The 16,636-nt window shown below is 44.0% G+C and overlaps 1 protein-coding gene and 1 non-coding gene across 4 annotated transcripts in view; both read left to right on the forward strand.

Moving 5' to 3' along the window:
• Nucleotides 1–8,804: 8,804 nt before the first annotated feature.
• TRNAC-ACA (transfer RNA cysteine (anticodon ACA)) lies at nucleotides 8,805–8,876 on the forward strand. Its single transcript has one exon. It is a non-coding gene; the product is annotated as a tRNA-Cys (tRNA).
• A 6,269-nt stretch (nucleotides 8,877–15,145) lies between these two features.
• Nucleotides 15,146–16,636, forward strand: part of LGR5 (leucine rich repeat containing G protein-coupled receptor 5) — a 136,407-nt gene continuing 134,916 nt past the window's right edge. For all 3 annotated transcript variants that reach the window (XM_055396308.2, XM_088836665.1, XM_088836666.1), the window contains exon 1: nucleotides 15,146–15,357. In XM_055396308.2, the coding sequence (XP_055252283.2) occupies nucleotides 15,146–15,357 (212 nt within the window). The remainder of the gene's footprint in view (nucleotides 15,358–16,636) is intronic.

A 16,636-nucleotide genomic window follows, 5' to 3' on the forward strand; every position in this document is an offset into this window, starting at 1 on the left:
GATAGTTTCTAAGGAAAGACAAGTTAATTTTAAAAATCATATTATATTTTCCATTTATATGTCAGAATAAGCTAGGTACTTTTTTTTTTTCTTTTCAAAATGATCTCTTCTCTTAGTTTTTCTCCATTTCCAAAGTCCATGATATTCACTTTTTCTTTCTTTGTAACTAAGACACCTCTTCCTCTGAAAAAGATTTGCCAGATTTTTGCCACATGTTCTGTTCTGGGCTATGAACGCAAGCTCAGTGGGAAGGTTGAAAAGCATTTGGAAATAAAATGAAAAGCGCATTTGGAAATAAAATGAAAAGCACATTCTCACAGGTTTGAGTTTCACGGAAAAGCACAACCTCTTCTGACGTTTCTTATGTAGACAAATAAAGAGCACCAGCCAACATTAAATGTCAGCATTAATGTCGATCAACAATTGACTGTCCCCGGGGACTTGGCAATGAAGCAGCCACTCAAGACGTTTTTTAACACTGTAGAAAACATTGATCTTGCTTCTAAGAGACTTCAACTGAAGTCTTCGTCAGTAAATATCTGAGGAAGTCCAGCTACTTAGCATAGCCACCTGTCTCCATGACACACCCAGTTTTACAACATTCAAAGCATCCGCAAAATTGAGGTGCTAAAGCCCTTACTAATATGACCCCCTCCTCCACTGTTTTTGTTTGCCACTAGAGTGAATGAACCTTCAGCCAACAAGTCACCGCAATTATACAGCTTTACAAGCAAAGGAAAATAAAGAGAGAAAAAATGCCTAAAGGAAAAAGGTGAATGAAAGTAAAACTGTCCTCTTAAATGAGAAGGATAATAATGTTATCAGTGTTTGGAATAGTGTTTACTTCATCTGTCTATGAAAAGAGAGATTACTAAATAAATTAATAGCATAAAAATCATTCCGGACAAGGTTGCTCATTTTTGCTTGTCATTTTAACTTATTCTCTCATTGGTAAATCCTGTTTCCCAAAAAGATCATTCATGGCTCTCAGGTCAGTTTGTAAACAAAATTTTATTTGTGGTGTGTCTGTTTTTAATCAATGTCTGTCATTCCCACTAGACCATACGCTCCAAGAGGTCAGGGATCGTTTCCACGTTACTCACCATTCTCATCTCAGCACCAAATACAGTGCCAGACCCAGTAACTTCTCAGTAAATGTTTATTCAATAAATAAGTAAATATCCCTTTTATAGCACGCTTGGTGCCTGGCACAGCTTAAATCTGTAATAGTAGTCAATAAATTCTTATTGAATTAGATTAAGAGGATAGCCTTAAGGAAAGTGGTTTTGGAATTGCAAATTTACTCATAAAACCACTGAAATAATAATTATAAGTCATTTGTAACCTTCCTTCAGGCATGTGCTTAATTCAATGCAATTTTGTTAAACCCAATTCCAGTTGTAGCTTTCTTTTTTGTCCATACTCTAAATTAGCAAACGTAGTTCTTTTCAACAAAAAGCGTATGAGTCGGACTTTTCTCTCCTGCAAATGAGTTACTCCCCGAGCTATTCAAAATTTTTGGACAGTGAGGTTATGTCAGATTCCCATTGATAAGTGATTAGTCTTAGTGTTGAAAACGAAGACTAAGTAAATGGAGACACAGACCACGATTAACCAGCCAGGTAGCAATCGCTCAGCAGCCATATTTCTCCTGAATAGTCTTTCTGGCTAAGCCACTGAACCAAACAATGCTTCTGATCACAGAGATGCAGCCTCGGTGTTTCCCTGGCATCTGCTCCATACCCACAATGATGTCAACAGAGGTGCCTACTGTTCGACTCTGTGCCTACCCAGTCTGCTGGTAGCAGCCTCTCTGGGCTTTCTTTCAATGCCCCTTTTCTTTTTTTCTAAGACTGTTTATTTATGGAGGCCCTGGGTCTCCGTTGCTGTGTGCAGGCTTTCTCCAGTTACAGCACGTGGCGGCTTTGGTCCAGTTGCGGGGCGCAGGAGGCTCACGGACACGGCGTCTCTCCACCTGCTGGGTGCGGGCGGCTCACTGAGACGGCTTCGCTCCAGGTGTTGCGCGCGGGCTTCTAACTGAGACGGCTTCTCTCCAGCGGCAGGGCGCAGGCGTCTCACTGAGATGGCTTCTCCTGTTGCAAAGCACAGGCTCTGGGACCTGCAGGCTTCACTAGTTGTGGCGCTTAGTTGCTCCACAACACATGGAATCTTCCCAGGCCAGGGCTGAAGGAGAGCTTAACTACAAAAGCTCGGGGTCAGCTTGCTAGACGTCAATCCCAGATCGAACATGCGCCAGCTGTGTGATCTTGAGACCCAGCCTCCCCATCTACACAGGCATATCTCCTTTTATTACACTTTGCAGATATTGCTTTTTTTTTTTTTTTTACAACTGAAGGTTTGTGGCAACTCTATGTCAAGCCAGTCGATCAGCACTGTTTCTCCTACAGCATTTGTTCACTTCATGTCTCTGTGTCACATTTTGGTAATTCTTGCAATATTTCAAACTTTTTCATTATTGTTATGTTTGTTATGATGATCTTTAATTAGAGATCTTTGATGTTACTATTGTAGTTGTTTTGGGTGTATCAACCATGCCCATTTGAGAAGGTGAACGTGATTGTTAAACAGCATAGGATTTAGAATATTACATAAATTTAGTTGGCAAAGCAACAACAGGATCTGAGAGGATTTATCCCGGTTTTTGAAAGAGTTTTACTTGTGGGTAAATGCTATAAGCAAACAATACATGCTACAGAGAAATTGTTCATGAAAGGAGAAGACAATTGACACTTCAAACTTCACTGTTGTCTTATTTTAAGAAATTTCCACTGCCATGCCAACCTTCAACAAAACCATCCTTATCAGTCAGAAGCCATCAACACTGAGACAAGATCCTCCACCAGCAAAAAGATTATGAATCACTGAAGATTCAGATGATGGTTACCATCTTTAAGCAATAAAGTATTTTTTAATTAAGGTATGTACATCAGCTTTTTAGCCATAATGTTATTGCACACTTCCTAGACTACAGTATGGTATAAACATCATTTTTATATACTGGGAAACCAAAAAATTTGTGTGACTTGTTTTATTGCAATCATCTGTAACTTAACCCACATCTCCAAGTAATATGGGATATCTCCAAAGTGGAGAAGCAAACAGCATCTATCTCACAGGGTTGTTTTGAGGATTAAATGAGATAAAGCTTATAAAATGCTTAGAACATTGCCTGATGGATAGTCAGTAAATTTAAGATATTTATCTACCATTACTTCCTCCACAATTTCACTAATTACCATATCCTTATGGCAGAAAGTGAAGAGGAACTAAAAAGCCTCTTGATGAAAGTGAAAGAAGAGAGTGAAAAAGTTGGCTTGAAGCTCAACATTCAGAAAACAAAGATCGTGGCATCTGGTCCCATCACTTCATGGGAAATAGATGGAAAAACAGTGAAAACAGTGTCAGACTTTATTTTTTTGGGCTCCAAAATCACTGAGGATGCTGACTGCAGCCACAAAATTAAAAGACACTTACTCCTTGGAAGGAAAGTTATGATCAACCTAGATAGCATATTAAAAAGCAGAGACATTACTTTGCCAACAAAGATCCGTCTAGTCAAGGCTATGGTTTTTCCAGTGGTCATGTATGGATGTGAGAGTTGGACTGTGAAGAAAGCTGAGAGCAGAAGAATTGATGCTTTTGAACTGTGGTGTTGGAGAACTCTTGAGAGTCCCTTGGACTGCAAGGAGATCCAACCAGTCCAGTCTAAAGGAGATCAGTCCTGGGTGTTCATTGGAAGGACTGATGCTAAAGCTGAAACTCCAGTACTTTGGCTACCTCATGCGACGAGTTGACTCACTGGAAAAAGACTCTGATGCTGGGAGGGATTGGGGGTGGGAGGAGACGGGGACGACAGAGAATTAGATGGCTGGATGGCATCACCAACTCGATGGACATGAGTTTGAGTGAACTCTGGGAGTTGGTGATGGACAGGGAGGCCTGGGGTGCTGTGATTCATGGGGTCGCAGAGAGTCAGACACGACTGAGTGACTGAACTGAACTGAACTGAACTGAACCATACCGATATGCATCACCTCTCAATATCAGTATCAGCTGTGACCATCCCATCACCTAGAATTCTCAGATATAAGGACCAGCCCTTCCCTCTCTGAAGTACCAATCTGAATACCCAGTTAAGTCCTGGGCCACCCAAACTCAAAAAACACAAATCTGGACTCTTCTTTCCTAAATCTGCTCATTTTTCTACAGCACCACCTTTCTCCCAACCAATCAGCTTGGATACTTGGTCTGTTGTATTCTTCTAGCTGGAATACCCAGCATGTAATAGAGCCCAGTAAGTATACATTGAATTGGTAGTCTTTCTGCCACCTTCTCCCTTCAATTGGCCCCAGGCCCTGAAGCCAAAGTTAGCTTCCTAAGGCATAATTCCTTTCCTACCCATCCATCTTTACAAAGCATCTGAACTTCAGTCTTCTTCTAACTTTCAGTTTTATAGCTTTGCACAAAGAACTTTCTAAAGCGCAAAACTAAAACAAATTGAATTAATCACAATTTCCTAAATAGGTGCTAAGATTTTGTGCCCCATCCCTTTGTTTATACTGTTCCCTGCTGTAGAATGTCTTTCTCCAATGTCAAATTTCTACCTTTCCTCTAAGATCCACCTCAGATGCAGTCTGCTCCATAAAGCCTTCCCTGATTCCATGAATAGCAGGACATGTCCTTTCTGCCTCCAAACTGCTATCACCTCTGAACTCCCAACAGACTTCCCATACACTGCATTCTATTATGGTCCTTTGTCTAAATCTTGAATTCTCCTTGCCAAATTGAGAGGTCAAAAGTGTATATTGAACAGGGTCATACTTAGGGAAGTTTTTCAAGTTATTCGAGTATCAATTTCCTCACCTGTGGGATGGAGAGAATTAACTATCATGAAGACAAAAAAAGCTAGTGTTAACAAATAGTATTAATGGAGGATAATATTTTCCCATTATAAGTGGAAAACTACCACAATTTGGTAAAAAGTATATATGAAGTTAGAACACTGAAATGAAATAGATAAAATGTTAACAACTCGTGTCTTCAAGTGACATGTTTTAATTTTGTTCTATAATTGTTTATTTTCAATATTTCTACAACTATTTTGTATTCCTCTTGTAACTGACCAGCAGAGAAACATTTATAGAATGTCTTGTTCTTGCTCAGTTGCTTCAGTTGTGTCTGACTTTGCAACCTTATGGACTGTAGCCCACCAAGCTCCTCTGTCCACAGGATTTTCCCTGCAAGAATACTGGAGTCTGTTGCCATTCTCTCCTCCAGGGATTGAACCCTGACCCAGGGATTGAACTCGTGTCTCCTGTGTCTCCTGCATTGCAGGCAGATTCTCTACCACTGAGCCACCAGAGAAGCCCATAGAATGCTTTAGGATAATACATGATACAAAAAGGATCAAGAAAAATGACAGTTTACAAAAGGAAATTTTAAAAAATTACCTAGATAACATCATTCACAGAAGGGGGAAAAGGCATCTACGTCTTCAAAATGCATCGAATTTCAGCCATAACGTGACTGGGAAAGGTTCACGTAGAACAGAGAACCTTTGAAATCACTTGCCAAAAATATTTGCTATCACAATTGATTAGGATATTATCACAGCTCCTAAGTCTGGGGTTTTTGAGCCTTGCATCTGATCTATCAATGAAAGACAGCAACACAAACACAGAGGCCGTTGCATTAAGCCTGTGATCAAGAATGAATCTATGCCTGGCTCAAATCAAAGACTCTACATCAAGAAAGATTTGAATCTGCGAAAGTTCATGTTATAGTCAACACCCTTCTGAAATTTTTTCTCAACTGCAAACCTGATATGCCCCCAAAATAATTTACTCTCTTCTTTTCAAAACCTGATCCTCTTCCAGGGCTTAAAAGTGTAGTTTTGGAGTCCAATAAGCCATAGATACAATGTCAACTTTGTCACTTACTTGCAAAGAGATTTTGGAAAGCTATTTAATTTCTCTGAACCTCACTTTCCTTATTTGTTTAAAAGAGGATCCTTATATTTACCTTATTAGTTGTTGAGAGGAATAAATTTTACGAGATGCATCTAAGTAACTTAGCACAGCACTTGGCACAAATAAGGACTCAAAAACGGTAAAAATATTTTTTGTTTTTTACCTAGTCTCCGAGGCTAAAGGCAACAAAGACATTACAAGCATTCCATTCCGTCTAGGTACCACAGACACTAAGTTCTGCTGATTCTGCCCCTGAAATATCTCAGGAATCTGACAGCTACTACTTTGCCACATCCAGAGCTCCATGCTGATCGTGGCGTTTTTCACCTCTTGCTCAAATCTGCAAATACTCAAATCAGTTGTAGCTTCCGACTCCTGCTCCCACAGTGCTCTGTGCTGACTTTAAAGTTCCTCTCTTTCCAAGATAAAATGTGACAGCATCGTTCCCCTGCTTAAAGATGCCCTGGTCCCCTGTTGTACCCAGGATTAAGCCCAAGCATAATAAGATGGCACATCACACCTTTTCCACAATCTCTCTGTCTTAGTGTGACTCTCCAGCCTCTCCTTCCAGATTCCCAAGCCTACACATCTTCACCCTAAACTGCTGCTAAGTCGCTTCAGCCGTGTCCGACTCTGTGCGACCCCATAGACGGCAGCCCACCAGGCTCCCCTGTCCCTGGGATTCTCCAGGCAAGAACACTGGAGTGGTTTGCCATTTCCTTTTCCAATGCATGAAAGTGAAAAGGGAAAGTGACGTTGCTCAGTCGTGTCTGACCCTCAGCAACCCCATGGACTGCAGCCTACCAGGCTCCTCCATCCATGGGATTTTCCAGGCAAGAGTACTGGAGTGGGGTGTCAGTGCCTTCTCCCTCACCCTAAACTAGAACCAGGCTCATCACCATCTAAGAATTACCTTTTGTCCTCATCAAACTCCCAGGGACAGCCTTTCACTCTTCTTCCCTAACAAACTCCTGGTGAACCTTCAAGAGCTTGCTTCAAACATCACCTTTTCTATGAAGCCTTTTTGTGAGGCAGAGTTAGCTCCTCCCTCCTTATTACCCTAACAACATTTTTTTTATCCCTGTTATTATTCTGCATTTTACTTCTCTGTTTTCCATGTCTGTCTTCTCAACTCAGCAGTGAATTACTTAAAAGCAGGCACCATATGCATTTATCCCCATGTTTCCAGTGCTTGGCATCTAAAGAACGTGCAGTAGATGTCTGCAGATAAATATATTCTAGTTAAGACTAATAATTTTCCAGTAGTCATGTAACAGTGTGAGAGTTGCACCATAAGGAAGGCTGAGTGCTGAAGAACTGATGCTTTTGATCGTGGTGTTGGAGAAGACTCTTGAGGGTTCCTTGGACAGCAAGGAGATCCAACCAGTCCATCCTAAAGAAAATTAACCCTGAATATTCATTGGAAGGACTGATGCTGAAGCTCCAATACTTTGGCCACCTGATGAGAAGGGCCAACTCATTGGAAAAGACCCTGATGCTGGGAAAGATTGAAAGCAAGAGGAGAAGGGGATGGCAGAGGTTGAGATGGTTAGATAGCACCACCAACTCAATGGACATGAGTCTGGGCAAACCATGGGAGATAGTGAAGGACAGGGAAGCCAGGTGTGCTGCAGTCCATGGGGCTGCAAAGAGTTGGGCACTACTTAGCAACTGAACAACAGCTACAATTAAAACTGGGAATTGAGGAGTTATTAAAACTAGAACCTGAGGCCTAATAAATGTAACTCAGACTGTTTGACTAGCAAATGTCCCTAACCAAGGTAATCGCAAAATGTTATGAAACTCTCTACTTTCCTGTGAAACCACAGTAAATGTTCAAAGTACCATGTCATTAGCAAAAGAAAAAAGTGACAAGTCTATTTGCCTATTTCAGTCCTCTTAGCTCCATAGAGTTTAACAAATTTTCTCAAGGAAAACTTCAAGAAAAGAATGGAAAGCTCCTTATTATTACCATATATTAAGTGTTTACTGCATGGAAGGCCCTGTAATACATTAGGTCTCATTTGCTAGCAAGCTCTGCAGACATGGTACAACTGTCCTCATCTTGCAGATGAAGAAACTAGGCCTCACAGGTGAAGTTGCTCCAAATCCCACAACTTGTAAATGACAGAGCAGAGATCTGAACCCTGGACTGTGAGAACTCAAAACCTGTGCTGTGCTGCTCTGTCATGTTGCCCTTCTCATTGGTGACCTAGCCAATGACCTTCACACCATTTCATCTGCTCCCAGAAATCCTGATGCGAAGTTAGAGAAGATGGGAGGAGGAAACTACAGAAAGAATGTGAACAAAGGAAAGTGAGGGATGGTACTGAAAGGACAGGGATCACCTCTTAGAAAATGTATTTAGTATATTAATATATTTTTAAAGCTGCAAGGAGATTTTTTTCTGCCAAGTACAATCTAAAATCTATGCAAATGGAGAAAAGTCAATGAAACTTACAATCAAAATCTTAGTCCTTGTTAAAGAAAAATTAAAATAAATAGGCTCTTTTATTAATCCACAAACCTAGCAACACTCAACAAAAAGTTTCTGTAAATTTTAATTGCAGCAATCCGGGCAGTGTTTTATTATGACTCATTGACTTGAGCCACAACGTCTGTGTGATATATTTTGCCCTGCTTTATGAGACTGTAACTGCGGTGAAATGCTACTCTGTGTACTCAATTAAAATGCACTAGACTTATCAAAATAAAGTATTTGGGGAAATAGCGTGCTCTGTATTTGTTTGCTTTCCTTTATAAATACTGCATGTCCATGAAATAAAACCCATAAATTTGTTCTTCTAAGTGACTTCCCTGGTGGCTCAGGCGGTAAAGCATCTGCCTACAATGCAGGAGATCCAGGTTCAATCCCTGGGTTGGGAAGATCTCCTGGAGAAGGAAATGGCAACCCACTCCAGTATTCTTGCCTGGAAAATCCCACTGATGCAGGAGCCTGGTGGGCTACAGTCCATGGGGACAAAGAGTCGGACACGACTGAGCGACTTCACTTTCAAGTGAGCTGAACAATTCCTTCTTCTTACTTTTACTATTACTATTTATTCAACACCTCTGGTTTTTCTTTCCCGAAATGTGTTTCCCAATCGTTATTAATTCTCTAGTGTTTGAGAGAGAGAGCTCCTAATATATAGAATGGTCTCTACTAGCTACTCTACAGATAGATGTGTACCCAGAGGAAGAGACAGGAAGCTGTGCCCTGTACTCTGCAAAGGGGGGACGTATCCAGCAACAAGTGCTCACTCACCTGAGCTGATCACTTCACTTTGCTTTTTACTTGCAATGGAACTTCCTACCTTTGCCTCATCCAATGCTCCTTTTTTTCTGTCTTTCTAAATGATTTCATAAAAATCATTTATGAGATGACTATTGCAAAGTTTATTGATGATCTATTTATAGGTGTATAATCCCTTTGCCAAAAATCTCAAGGTCACAGATGCTGTAAATGCAGAATATGGGGTGATTTTAAAGTTGAGACTAATAGCCCATACATTGTCTAAAATATTTAGAACAATGGCCCCATGTACTATATAAAAACCCACTTGAGTCTGAGGAAGCAGCCTGTAATCAACCACATCAACATTCTGCAACAAACTGAGCAAATAATAACATGAAATGGGGAGAAAAAATATAAACAAATTCATGTCCGTTCCATTCACACTGTGCTACCAAATTTGTTTCGGAAAACCTTTCCGTTTTCAGAGCTCATTGGTTTTCAGAATTACAGTTGAGAGACCAGAGATCTGAATATACTCTAGCAAAAGGCTTTGGGAGAGGCATCTCTGCCAGTGGAAACCTGCCAGGCTCTCAGCATTTGGGAGCAAGGTGCGGGCTCTGTCTGAGCATGTGGACATGACAGATGGTTAAAATTCTAACAGTGTAGTTCTAAAGAAATCATGAAGAGTCATCACAATGGGTACAGGAAGAGTCTGTCTGTATACTAAGGGGACATTCGGCAGAATCTGACAAGCATAGGAATAAACAAGAAAATCATTTAATTGTGTTTTATTATTTTTTCCTCATTAATCTTATTCTTAGTTTGAAAAGAAAACCTCCTCCTGGTTTACATTGAGTTTGGACACATGTTCCCAGAAAGTAGGTGGCCCACCAGCAGACTATGTTCACTGTCACACTCGAAATAAAACAAGGAAATCAAAATGAGCTACAGAATTATAATATCATGTACCACTGTCCTTTCTTTTAGCATGTTGTGAACATGTGGATATATTTAAAGGTTTCCTTTATGTTGGATAATATCAAAGACAGATCCGATTGATATTATATAATAGGCTGCTTCAAAGTAATGAATTAGCTGAATGAATGCTTTCTTGCTAAATAAAGAATTCTGAAAGAAAATAGATCTTTATTCTTAAATCCCCCTCCTTTCTCAATAATTAGACTTTGTTGGTAAAAGGAAGTGAAGAAATTCAGCATAAGCCTGATTATATCATGAATGTAAAATGAGCAGGACAAATAATGGGCTCTATACCCTTTCAAGCAAGTTAAATAAGTCCATAATAGCCCACCAGTTGTGTAAACACAATTTCACTATACTTGTAAAAGAAATATTGACTTACCTGTTAACTTAAATTATCCTGGCATGCTTCAACTAAGCTTATTAGTAATTCATGTGGTGTACACGAATGTTTTTAGTTGTGGACTTTTATCAAAGATTAAAGAATTAGGAAATCATCCGTTTAGCAAGCCCAGAAACACGTACCAGACTGTACTTTACCAGAACTGACTTTAGGAACTTAGTCTAAGAAGTACAAAGGGATTACAGTCCTGGCTTGAGATAGTCCCATTACACACCAACTCATTAACAGTCAGATACCCTCCAAAATCATGAATAATACAAACATCTCACCCAGAAAAAACAACAAATGGACCTACTTTACCCTACTGACATTATTACATGTAAGGGGTGGAGTTATTTTCCTCTGATGTATCACCAGTATGTATGGTTGTTAAGAGAAACTAGAAATATGTATATATATTAAGGAGGAAAAGTTGGATATATACTTGTCCCTGCTGCTAAGCTACTGCTGCTAAGTCACTTCAGTCATGTCCAACTCTGTGCAACCCCATAGACAGCAGCCCACCAGGCTCCCCCGTCCCTGGGATTCTCCAGGCAAGAACATTGGAGTGGGTTGCCATTTCCTTCTCCAAAGCATGAAAGTGAAAAGTGAAAGTGAAGTCGCTCAGTCGTGTCTGACTCTTCGCGATCCCACAGACTGCAGCCCACCAGGCTCCTCTGTCCATGGGTTTCTCTAGGCAAGAGGACTGGAGTGGGGTACCATCGCTGTCTCCGATACTTGTCCCTACTGTTCACATAAAAACACACCATTCTCTGCTCCAACTGGTTTTAAAAGACAGTTCTAAAAGACTATAGTTGTTTTCTTTACCAAAATATGTGAATTTTTTTCTCAATAAAACAATAACAAGTCTAAGATTCTATGCAGCGTAAGTCTCTGTATGTTTAGAATTTCCAAGGGATTTGGGAAAGGGTACAGGGGCTTCCCCGGTGGCGCTAGTAGTAAAGAATCTACCTGCCACTGCAGGAGATGTAAGAGACTCGAGTTTGAGTTTGATCCCTGGGTAGGGAAGACTCCCCTGGAGAAGGGCATGGCAACCCATTCTAGTATTCCTGTCCAATACTAGAAACTACTACTCGGAGGCCTTACTGGAACTTTCTATGTTCTTTGTAGTACACAGAAATCTGCTTTGCTGTATTTTCATTTTATTAGCTAAGGTAAAGTAATTAACATGTGTATTCAGACAACAAAATTACTATTAGAAGAACTATTCTTATTTTCAACTCATATGTTTTACGATCTGCAAGACCTTGAATTTCATCAGGTCACACTCAAGTATTCATGCTCCCTGGACTTTTACGTTTTTACTAAGCATCTCTGATTGCAAGTGATCACAGAAAAATCCTTACTCATTTCCTTAACCAACAAGACAAAACAAAATTGACTGGTTCATCCAGTTGGGAGGTGATGGTGTAGTAACAGCTTTAAAATCAGACATTTAAAAGAGGACCTTAGGATTTTGCTTCTCTCCTCGCTAAAGCTGATGTTCACTTTGTGGTAGGCTCTCTCCACAAGGCAGAATGATGGCTCCCTTGAGCTCCAGCCTTCCTTGTCCTGAACTCATGAAGCCAGAAAAGAGCCTCTCAACCCAAGGTTCATGACAAGCCCTCAGATGGATTCAGATTGCTCTGCTGGGGTCATATACTTACCCCAGGGGCAGAAAACTGGGACACATGATCGACAGTTCTACCAGAGTCACCTAAGGTTTGGGAATTGTTTCCCAAAGGACAAGTTTGGCATGCATTAACCAAAAAGAAAGAGGAGAAACGTTGGGCATGTGGGAAAAAAGAAAAAAGTGTTCATTACACCTGGCTTCATCCAGCATAGCTGTCTTTCCCCCTTGTAACTGAGTCAGAAATCCCTTTGCTTTACATAAATTTGTTAACAAGCTTCAATCCCTGAACAGAAGAGGAAAGGCACAAACACAGGTGGGAAATTTACTCTGCTCTAGGCCAAGTTTCAGGCATTTCCATGTTTAGAACTATGTAGGGGAATAACAATCCTTCTTTACAGAGACTTATACAGGCTCATTCTGTGCTTCCGGTCATACACCTGAAACTGTCAGAATCTAGATTCAAATCTAGTTCTACCCGATTCATTCGATGACCAAAGTGCTGTACTCTTTTTGGAACCCTAAAGTCATAGAAACTATTGACAAAAGCCCTTAGTAAGATGGTGGACACGATCATATTTGGATGCCTCTGTTGATAAATCAGTCAGTCAGTAAAAATCGGTTAAGTTTTCACTAAACGTGCCTCCATTGTAGGAGTCCGCCACAGAAAGACAAGTGGCCTAGGCCCTGTCTCCAAAGCTATCACAATAAAGCCGGGAAAGCAAAACACATATGCATTCAAGAAAATTTTAGGGCTCAGTTGTGTGATATTTAGAACATACACTTTCAATGAGATTCCTAGAATTTCTGTGCAGCCTGTGATCTTCCTTAGACTGCAAGCTCCATGAAAGAGAGGTAACTGGGCCACTGTTGTATCACGACTGTAGCCGTTCTACAAAGATTTGCTGCTTGATGACTAATATAGACTATGGTTACAGAAGGCTTTACAGAAAGAGTAAGTCTTGAATTGCTTTCTTACAAAATAAGTAATCTGGGGCTAAGATTTTCTAAAGGGAAAGAAAATGAGTAATTAGTAGGCGTTCTATAAATGTGGAAGGAATGGCTCAGAGAAGCAAGGATAAAAAAATTAGCAAAAGCAGACTGGATAAAGAAGATCTATCACAGCATTGTTAATCAGCTGTACTCCAATATAAAATTAAAAATTAAAAAAAAAATAAGCACAGGTACGGTAGTGGACATGGTGTGCAAAGAAAAAAGTGAAGGACCAGGAAAGAAGTAGGCCCTGCACTGATATCCAGAAACCAGGGTTCACTCCCAGTTCTCAGCAGCCACTGTCAAATGTTCCCAAATCTCTGGGCTGCAATACCTTTATTTGCAAAATGAAGAGGATGGGGTATATATAAAGCTTAGCTACTCTCTCCTTCCGTCCAATCCAGGGACTCAAGAACTTGCTAATGATGGGATTCATGCTAGAAAAGAGCATGTTCGGAATACTGACTTAGGTCCAGGAATCTATATATTTTTTTAAAGTTCCACAGGACATCAGCCAGGTTTGCGGACCACTTCTTAAACAAAGAAGAGTAAATACACACAACGACAAAAATCTTTCCAGCTGTAAAATTCAGAAGTTTATATGGGAAACTCAGCAGGATGGACTAAGTGGAAGAAGGCTGAGAGGCCTTAAAAGCCATAAGCGTTCTCCCCTTTCATGAAACCAGCAGGCATTGTGCCCAGAGTGAAAACTGTGCATTTTTGTGAGTTGAAGTGGCAGGCTTGGGCCGTGACTGTTTTCAGCCACTCGCTGGGTCTGCAGCCGTCGACGGGCTCAGAGCTGAGGCCTTCTCCCGGGAAAGCCCTGCGTCCTTGTCCGCCTTTCTCCTGCGAGTTCACTGCAGGTCGCTTTTGAAGAGTATGAGAGCTCGCAATTTGCACTGACAATGGTTCTCACGTCTGGGTGGGACCGCACTTATTTAGAAAACCCTGGGACACTTTTAGGATGAAAAGGCAGCCGAACAAAAGCAAACATCTGTCCCGCATTGCTTCACTAAAGGTGACTTCCAGAGGATCCTAAATCACTTTTTTTTTTAAAGTCACTTGGACATCTAACCCCATGGGTTAGACAACATTGGAGTGCTTGCTCACGAGCTGTATTTATTTAGCGATTAGCCCAGCGTTTCGATTTTAGGGCAAAAAGCGAGCCAGATCGGGCGGCTTGAGGTAAGGATCAAAAAGGTCACCCATCTTTTGCCTGGGCACGCTTGCCTCCTTACCCCGTCAGTGTGACTCGTTTTCTGGATTGGATTTATTTTTTTTCCTTTTCCCCCTGAGGTACTCCATGCAGCCCCTCCACTCTGGGAAGTGGGCTTTGGGGAAGCGTGCAGCATCCTTCGGCCCCTGCGTGTCCGTCTGTGCCCGTCTGCAGCAGGTCCCTTTCGGCTCTCGGCTCCCGGCGGCGCGGACGCGGAGAGAATGGAGGCAGCCGGGGGCGCGGGAGAGCGGGTCCCGGGCCCCTCACGCGGCGCGAGCGCCGGGATCCGCGCGGGGGAGGCAGAGCCGCAGCGCGGAGGACTCGCCCGCACCTCGCGCCGCCGAGCCGGGAGGCTGGGAGGGGGCCGAGCGGGGCCGCGGGCCGGGCGGGGCCGCCGGGCGGCCGGCGGCGCTGACGTCACCGCGCGCGGCTCGGGCCGGAGCGCTTAAAGCAGGGGCGTGCGAGCGGAGATGCTGCTCCGCGCCGAGCAGGCCGCCGGCGGCAGCAGCGCTCACGGGCCCTGCAGCGGCTGCAGCCAGGGCAGCTCCCGCACCCCGCGCGACGGCAGGGACCTGGCCGCGCCCCACGGCGCTTCTCCTCGGCAGCCCCGCGCTGCCCGCGCCCGCGGAGCCGCAGAAGCCCGCCGAGCTGCGCCTGGCGCGCCGCGGTCTGCAGCCCGGCCGACCCTGCCCGCTCGCCGCCGCCCCGCTGCCCGGGCACCATGGACACCTCCTCGGTCGGCGTTCTCCTGTCCTTGCCGGTCCTGCTGCAGCTGGCGGCCGCGGGCGGCTCGCCCAGGCCCGGCGCGCTGCTGCGCGGGTGTCCCGCGCACTGTCAGTGCGAGCCGGACGGCAGGATGCTGCTCAGGGTGGACTGCTCCGACCTGGGGCTTTCGGAGCTGCCCTCCAACCTCAGTGTCTTCACCTCCTACCTGTAAGTGCGCCCCGGCTCTGCTTCGGGAAGCGGGCAGAGGGAGGGAGGCAGGCGGGCCCTCCACCCGTCTTGGGGGCGCTTCGGCTCCCGCGTGCTCTGGAGGGGGCGGACGAGGTTGCCAGGGGCGCCTTGGTCAGGCGTGTTTGGGCCCCTGGGAAACGCACGTGTTTGGGGTAGCGCGCCGACACTTTCTGGGCCCCGCGGAGAAACGGCGGCTCCAAGTGCAGCCCCGGGGAAAGCGCTGGTGCAGCTTTGCGGTCCAGCTCTAGGCAGGTCGCCGCGCGAATTCCTCCCAGTGCAGGCATTTGTCTGCAATGTGGACGTCTGTGCCCCAGAACCTGGAACCCAAGGGCAGGCTGCCCAATTGGTCCCTGACCCAACCTCCGCCTCCTTGTCCCGTCACGTTCCGCGAAGAGATGGGCTGGAAAAAGTTTCCCCAAAGGAGAACTCCAACTTTTCCAGCTCCAAAGGAACTTACTCTTCATCCCTTGCGCGGTCGCGTGATGTAACCTTTTTCTGTTCTGTTCTTTCTACCCCCCCCCCGCGCCTTTTTTTTTAATGAAGTGATTAAATTGTGGCAACCACAAACCCCGATTAGAGCTGCCAGAACGTTATCTTTACCTTTGGCTGCCCGAGCCGCCCTTTGAAGTGCCCGCGGCCACTGTGTAATCTTTAACCATCTCCTCCTCCCGCGGAGGAAAGGGAAGTGGGTTTAAGGCGGCGGAGCGGATCAACAGCGGCGCCCACACCCAAGTGGAGACTTGAAGGTCTCTGTCATCCCTCAGGGATCCTACCACCCCGTCTCCGCGCCCCCCACCCCCATCACAGCCTCCAAAGCCCCAGTTGCGGAGCCGTGGCAGCGGCGCTCGTTTCTTAATTTTGTCTCCGGAAAATCCAGGCCTGGAGGGTAACAGGTGGCTGGGTGGATGAGGTGACCTAAGGGGACCCCGATTCTTGGGAACCGAGGCGACAAGTGTCCATCTCCCTATCTGAGGCTCGCTTCCTTCGGGCAGAGAGATCAGGGGTCGGGACCACTCTGGAAAAGAGGCACTCGTGACCGCAAGGTTACACGTCTGGGTTTTAACTCCAGGCACGCCGGTGAACCCCACCCCAAACCCTGGCAGTCCCAGTTTCGGCTTCTCTGATGTACCTTGGCAGGAGCAAACTGGAATGTTTGTGAACTCGGTCTTTCCTCTGTTTAGTTGTTTTCTGGAGGGAAGAAACATGAAGAGGCTTGCACAACGCTTTACACTAGATAGTGATTCTTTTTCTAGAGACA

The sequence above is a fragment of the Moschus berezovskii genome, chromosome 6 (genome assembly GCF_049115385.1).
Source record: "Moschus berezovskii isolate FMDL1 chromosome 6, NW_MosBer_1.0, whole genome shotgun sequence".
Lineage (NCBI taxonomy): Eukaryota > Metazoa > Chordata > Mammalia > Artiodactyla > Moschidae > Moschus > Moschus berezovskii.